This window comes from Pinus tabuliformis, chromosome 4_1, assembly GCF_031772625.1.
Source record: "Pinus tabuliformis cultivar Carrire ecotype Pingquan chromosome 4_1, CPIR1, whole genome shotgun sequence".
Lineage (NCBI taxonomy): Eukaryota > Viridiplantae > Streptophyta > Pinopsida > Pinales > Pinaceae > Pinus > Pinus tabuliformis.
This window is the reverse complement of record NC_142303.1, coordinates 982,540,481-982,547,826: the sequence shown is the minus strand read 5'-3', so window position 1 is coordinate 982,547,826 and position 7,346 is coordinate 982,540,481. Positions and strand designations below refer to the sequence as shown.

General features: G+C 38.9%; 1 protein-coding gene across 1 annotated transcript; it reads left to right on the top strand.

The window, feature by feature from the left end:
• Positions 1–1,350: 1,350 nt before the first annotated feature.
• Positions 1,351–1,995, top strand: LOC149179421 (uncharacterized). The gene has a single exon (XM_089422461.1). The coding sequence runs from the start codon at positions 1,351–1,353 to the stop codon at positions 1,993–1,995; it is 645 nt and encodes a 214-aa protein (XP_089278587.1).
• The last annotated feature ends 5,351 nt before the right edge of the window (positions 1,996–7,346 follow it).

The window sequence follows — 7,346 nt, the reverse complement described above, 5'->3', positions numbered from 1 at the left end:
GACCAAAAGGGCATATTGAGCTAGAATTAGGGGCTAAAGGTTTTTTTACAGTAATTTTTGCAAATCTGGAAGATAAAGAGAGGATATTTGAAGAAGGACCGTATTTTATGAACAACGCGGGTTTGTTCATGAAATATTGGGAGGAAAGATATAACCCGAAAAATGAAAAAATGTTAGCTGCCCCAATTTGGGTCAGATTGTTTGGTCTACCGGTGGAATTTTGGGACCCTGAAATCATGGAAGGCATAGGTAATACAATTGGAAACTTTGTCAAGGTTGCGGAATCAACGAAAAGAGTAAAATATACATCATATGCTAGATTGTGCGTCTATATGAACATAGCTGAGCCACTACCTGAATATATAGAACTAGAATATCATGATGAAGTATGGCAACAGCCAATAGATTATGAGCACATTCCGTTCAGGTGTAGAAGGTGCCATGAATATGGACACCTGTACAAGCAATGCCCACTGAATAAGGAAGAGGAAACCCACAGTCAAAAGGAAGAAGAACAAAAGAAGACAGAAAAAGCAGAGGAGACGGAAAAGGGCTTCCAACAGGTTAGTAGAAAAAAGAAAATTGCTAAGGAAGGAACAAAAACTCAAATACAAACGAAATCAATAACTATAGAGAGTCAAAATAAATTCCAAATCCTTCAGCAGGATAACGAAGAAAATGAAGAAAAGTTGGTAGAAGAAAATGGTTTAGCAGACGAACCAATGGAAATAGTCAGAGAAACAAAAGACAAAGACTCTGAAACAGCAGTAGAATCTGGAGAAGAAGCAGGAGACGGAGTAGAGGTAGTATCTGAACAAATCCAAATGGAGATGGAAATGCCGAAAGAAAATGAAGTAGAGGAAGAAAGAATCATGAAAAATCTGATTCAAGAATGGAAAAACCTTGATGAAAGATTCATACCAGAAACACAGAAGCAAATATACAAAGAAGCATTTCAAAAATATAAGGAAAAAAAGGGAAAAACTATGGATAAGCAAACAGGCATAGCAGGGGCGCAGGAAAATATTTTGATGGGAGTGGATAACACTGGTAAAGGTAGCAGAAAGAGAGGCAGGAAAACGTTGAATGAAACTATCCAAATTGTTGGAGAAATTTTAGTCAATTCAGGCAAAGTGATACCTCTGTCAGAGGTATTTTACCAACCACCCAAAGTTTAAAATGATAGTTATCAGCTGGAACATCAGGGGTCTCAACAGTAAGGGAAAGCAGAGATACCTGAGGGAGAAGCTAAAGAGAGATAAACCAGGGATTATAATAATACAAGAAACTAAGATCAGTATGCAGAGTATGGAAAAAATTATAAAAAATAACAAAATACAATATGAAGTTATGGGACAAGATGCAATTGGATCAGCGGGAGGCATTGCAATATTATGGAATCCTGACGAAGTAGTTTTTGAAAACTGGCTAAGTATGCCCAGAATTCTCACTGGAATAGGTAGGATTCTAGGGACAAAGGAAAGAGTTCTTATTACAGGAGTCTATGGACCTCATGTACCGGGGGAAAGAGAAAGGTTTCTTAGAAACGTGCAAGCAGCTAGAAGGATATGCCCAGATCTACCATGGATAGTAGGGGGAGATTTTAACATGATTAGGACGATGGAGGAAAAAAAAGGAGGAATAAGGAAACCTGACCAGTATATGGAAATGTTTAATGAAATGATAAATGAACAAAGACTGGTAGATATATTAACTATTAATGGGGTATATACATGGAATAACCGAAGAGGTGGGAAGAATCAGATAGCTTCCAGATTAGACCGCTTCCTAGTCTCAGAATCAATCATGAATCAAGATGTCTTTATAGAAGCGAAAATTATGCCAACTTTAGGTTCAGATCACTGGCCGGTCAGATTGGAAATAGACATTAAAAAAAACTCAGGAAAAAGACCTTTCAGATTTGAGGCCTTTTGGCTAAGAGATCCGAAGTTTATGAAAAAAGTAGAGGAATGGTGGTCTCAAAGCACGGCTTAAGGAAAAGGAAAGATGCATACCTTCCAATTAAAACTCAAAGAATTAAAGGGCAAGATAAAGCAATGGAACAAAGAAGAATTTGGAAACATAATGGAAGAGAAACAGAAATTAGAAAGAGATATGGAAGAATTACAACAGAAAATAATTACTGAAGGTAGATCAGAGGAAAGCAGCAAAAAGGAGGGGGTTATATTCGGTAAATTGGAGGAGAGAAGAAAGAATGAATAAGTGTTATGGAGACAGACAGCCAAAATTAGATGGTTAAGGGAAGGAGAAAGAAACACCAAGTTTTTCCATCAAGACATGATACAACACAGGCAGAGGAATAGAATTCATTCTATAAAAAACGAGGATGGGGAAAGGATTGTGGAACAGGAAGGAATTGAGAAGGTAGTGGTACAGTATCATAAAGGAATTCTGACGGAACCCCACACTGATAGATCAGAAGCCATAGAAAAGATTTGTAAGGTAATTCCTAAAATCATAACAGATGATCAGAATAAAGCCTTGATGAGAGCAACAACTTTTGAAGAGGTAGAGGAAATTGTGATGAGTATGAAGAAAGGTACAGCACCGGGGCCTGATGGATATACAATAGAATTCTATCAAGCAGGATGGTACTTCCTGGGAAAAGAGGTGCTAGAGCTCGTAGAAGAATCCAGAATAAATCATAAGGTATGGCTAGTCCTTAATTCTACTTTCTTTACCTTGATTCCGAAAAGTACTAAATCAGAAGAGGCTCAAGGCTTTCGACCTATTGCACTATGTAATGTCATTTACAAAATAATCTCAACCCTGATCGCTAAAAGGCTAAAGCCCCTACTGGCCAGTTTAATCTCCCCTGAACAAATAGGATTTGTAGAGGGTAGGCAGATCCTGGATGGATTAGTTGTCACGCAAGAAGTTATACACTCCTTGAAGACAAAAAAACAGCAGGGAATGTTGATCAAACTTGATCTTTCAAAGGCTTATGATCGATTAAACTGGAAATATTTGGAAAAGGTATTGGAAAGTTTTGGTTTCAACAATAGATGGATAAACTGGATATTCAACCTTATAGAAACTCCAAATTATTCTATACTAGTAAATGGAACCCCTTCAAAAACCTTTAATGCAAACAGAGGCATAAGGCAAGGGGATCCCATATCCCCGTTCTTATTTATATTGGCCACAGAGGGTCTGGCCATGTACATAAAGAAGGAATTAGGAGAAAACAGAATCAAAGCGCTGCGATTATGGGGAAATAATTTGCCTATAACCCATCAGCAGTTTGTAGACGACATTATGCTATTTGGGGAAGTATCTATAAAAGAAGTGAGGAACCTGAAAAAAATCCTAGATCTATTTGCAGAAGCTTCAGGAATGGAAATCAACAAGGAGAAATCGTGTACGTTTATCTTCAATATAATAGATCCTATCAAAAGACACCTAACCAGGACTTTGGACTTCAAGCAGGGGGAACTCCCAACAAAATACCCGGGAAACATGATTGACATTAATCCCAAAAGGTGGAAGAATTGGCGAGGAATTATAGAAAAACTTCAAAACAAGATGGCTAATTGGGCATTCCGATCGTTAAATATAGCTGGAAGGATAGTGCTACTGAAATCAGTACTACAAGCAATACCCATCTATCCACTATCAATTATGGCGACACCCCAAAAAGCCTACTCAAAGATCAGAGAAATTTTTGGAAAATTCCTCTGGGGAGGCCCGAATCAACAAAGGAAATGGGCTTTAGTGTCCTGGAAAACCTTATCAAAAAGAAAGGAGGAAGGGGGACTAGGATTGAGAGACCCTGAGAAATTAAACAAGGTGCTTGGAGCAAAATTATGGTGGAGATGGATGAGGGGAGGCAACGACCTTTGGAAGGAAATATGGAGATATAAGTATAATATGCCAAAGAAGACGGAGGAAATCCTTTGCTTGGAAGAAACACCGAGAGGATCTACCATCTGGGATCTAGCAAGACAAAACAGAAACCTAATAAATAACCATGCTTTCTGGGAGATTCGTGGAGGAAATGAAGCCAGATTCTGGGATGAGAAATGGCAACAGCGAGAAAAACTGAGTAATTTACACTCCTTTCAGAACATGCAACAAACAACATTAAGAAAGAATTGGCAGCATGTGAAAGACTACTGGAAAACAGAGGAAACAGATGAAATATGGCGCCAGTGGAAAAAGCCAGAAGAATGGGATACAGACATAGACCAAGAACAACAAAAAGCATACCTGAGAGAAATCGAATCAAGGAAAATAAAGGTTAGAATCGGAAAAGATATTCTCAGATGGGGCAATTCAACGAAAGGAGAATTCACAGTCAAAGAGGCTTATTACTTGACGGATCAGCAGGAAAGAACAGAGGAAAATATGGAATGGAAGATAATATGGGACAATAAGTGGTGGCCAAAAATAACTCCATTCGTCTGGTTAGTGGCAAAAGAAAGAATTCTGACCTGGGATAAAATTCAAAAGAAAGGTTTTAGCGGTCCATCAAGATGCAGTATGTGTAATATAGAGGCAGAAAATCAAGAGCACTTGCTGAACAACTGTGTTTATGTAAAGAACTTATGGGCAGAAATGAGGAACCTGTATGGTAAATCTCAAGGAAACCCCTGAGACAAAGCAAACCATATTCCAGTGGCATAAAGAGAAATTTCAATGCAAGGTAGTACAGAGGGCATGGAGACTCACGGTTGGCTTTGTGATTTGGTTGGTGTGGAAAGAAAGAAACAGAAGAACTTTCCAAGATAAAAATAAAAATACTGAAGTAGTATGGAAAAGAGTCTTAAGTTCCGTAAGGGAAACAATCCTAGCTGAAGAATGGGAGGAAGAGGAGTGGAAAGCAGATCGGTATGAAGAACAAATTCTAGAAAAACTAAACCTGAAATATGAAATGGTACATAATAGAAGGGGAAAAAGAAATAATAAGATCGTCCAGAGTTCAGATCAATTTTGCTACCCAAGAGAGCGGTTCATCAAACTGAACTTTGACGGGGCTTCGAAAGGGAATCCTGGAAATGCAGGATTTGGGGGAATTTTCTGGGATAGTGAGAAAACCACTAGATGGATTTTCGCGGAATGGGGAGGTGAGATGACAAATAATGAAGCGGAGCTATGGGCAGTTCACCAGGGCCTGAGAATTGCTATAAGAAATAGCTGCAGAAATTTAGAAATTGAAGGGGACTCCCAGCTGGTTATCGAAATGTTGAGAAAACTCAATAATGGAAAAAACTGGGAACAAGTAGCAGTGAGTTGGCGAACGACCGGGATAGTGCAGGACTTGGAAAAATTGATGAGAAGGATAGACTACAAAATTTTTAGCCATGTCAGACGCAAAGGAAATCAAGCGGCGGATTTTCTCGCCAACTGGGGAAGTACGAATAAGGACAGCGGGGTTGACAGCAAATGGCCGTTAGTTATCAATAATAAGAAATGGGAGGAACTGGCAATGACCATAAATCAAGACCATGCGAAATCCTTATAACAGACATAATTACCCTAAACAATTGATTGATATGATGGACGGTCGAAACAGGCTAATAAATGAGTGTTGGGAGTGGCAAAGAAGAAGTCTAGGTAATGAGCAGAAGACATTAAATCAGGCACGTACAAGCAATCAAAATAAGCAAACATCACACCGCAATAGCAGAGAAACGATGGCGAGGAAAGGAGCAAAGGACGGCATGTCAGAAACCAAAGGTGGAAATGATAATCGGGAAACAGAGGAAAAAGATGGCGGCAAGCAAAATAACAGGTGGCACGGTAAATTTCAACTGAAGGATAGGTGGAACGAGGCAAGGAGATCTATTAAAGAGCAGAGACAAGACGGGAGAAGGCAGAAGAGATATGCTGTAGTGCGAAAAGATCTGTGTAGTAAGAAGGTGACGGACCGCGGTAACGACGAGAGCACTGCACCAAACAAAGTAAATAACTATAAGAGGAGGATCAGTATGGAAACCAGAAGGAATACAAGGTTCGAAGAAGACACGGAGGCAATGGAGCGCAGAACCCGGGAGAGTAAAGGAAAAAGCGTGGCGAAGGAGGAAAAGGCGGAGGAAATTTATGAGATTCAGGATGATACTGGAGAGGAGGAGGAAAGGTAAGAGGCAGACAGGGAAACGGACAACCTGAGACGTGAGGTAGGCAGGAAGAGCAGGAAAAGGATGATTGAAGAGTAGCTGGAGAATTTAGAAAGTGAAGAACAACATGTCCATGGACGCAAGCGAGGCAGAGGCGAAAGTAGCACGCCAGGCAGGGGCAATAGGGGTGGCAGGGGACAGTACAGAAATAGAGGAGGAAGAAGAAGAGGGCAGAGCCCGCAAGGAAGGGGCAGAGGGAGAGCAGGGAGGTATTGTAGAAAGTCAAAAAGATCTCTAGATAGGAAAATCCAACATGCAGAAAGAGCCTACAACATTAACACCAACCCAAAAATCAGGAGGATAATACAACACATGGAAGAAGAGGCCATCCAAGCTCAATCAGATTCTGAGATGGAAGACTGGGAGTTCCTTCTTCCGGACCCGGGCAATACTAGGGGTAGGATGACTCTGTTTAAGCAGTCTATACATGTATATTGGGTAATGAAGAGACTGCTGGCAAAAGCTCTGGAACAAGCAGCAACAGAAATGGCGGAATTGGCGCAGGGAGTTCCAAATTTAAGGAGAGAATTGAGAATAATGCAGATTACTTTGGAGATGCAGGACAAAAAGATGGAGGAAATTCAGGCGATGATCAAGGAAGGACACCTAGGAGCCAACCGAGAAGCTGATCAATAGCCAGCAGCTGGAGTTCCATGAAAACAGATATGCATTAATTTTGATGAATTTTCAAAGAATAGTTAAATCTAAGTTCCTCACTGTTATAGATAGGGAAATATGTTATATGCATTTAAGTAGTAAGAGTAAGTGTAAAGACTGTTTAGTTTATTTAGCTTGGACAAACAGAATCTGGACTTATTATTTTTGGCTGGCAATGAAAGACTTAAGGTGGCTGAGATACCCGGTTTCCCATAAGGGCGGGGTGAGGCCACCATGATACTGTAATGTTTTGGTTTATGATAATAGAAAGAAGTACCACCATAGTTTACAAAAAAAATTAATTATTATATAATAAAATATATTTTTATGACTATAAAAATTATTTATAATTATAAATATGAAATTTATAAAATAAATTAAAAAAAAGTATTTATAAAATTATAATTTTTTTTCCAAAATTTTATATTATAAAATAATTTTATATATTAAAAAAAAATTACGTATAAAGTAATATGAAAATTATATAATTAAAAATAATCATTTCCTTATTATTATTAACGATGACATGATGTCACTTCCTTTAAATTT

What these genes read in the sequence shown, in the direction of transcription:
- LOC149179421 (XM_089422461.1), top strand. Translation starts at nt 1,351, where the DNA reads ATGGGACAAGATGCAATTGGATCAGCGGGAGGCATTGCAATATTATGG.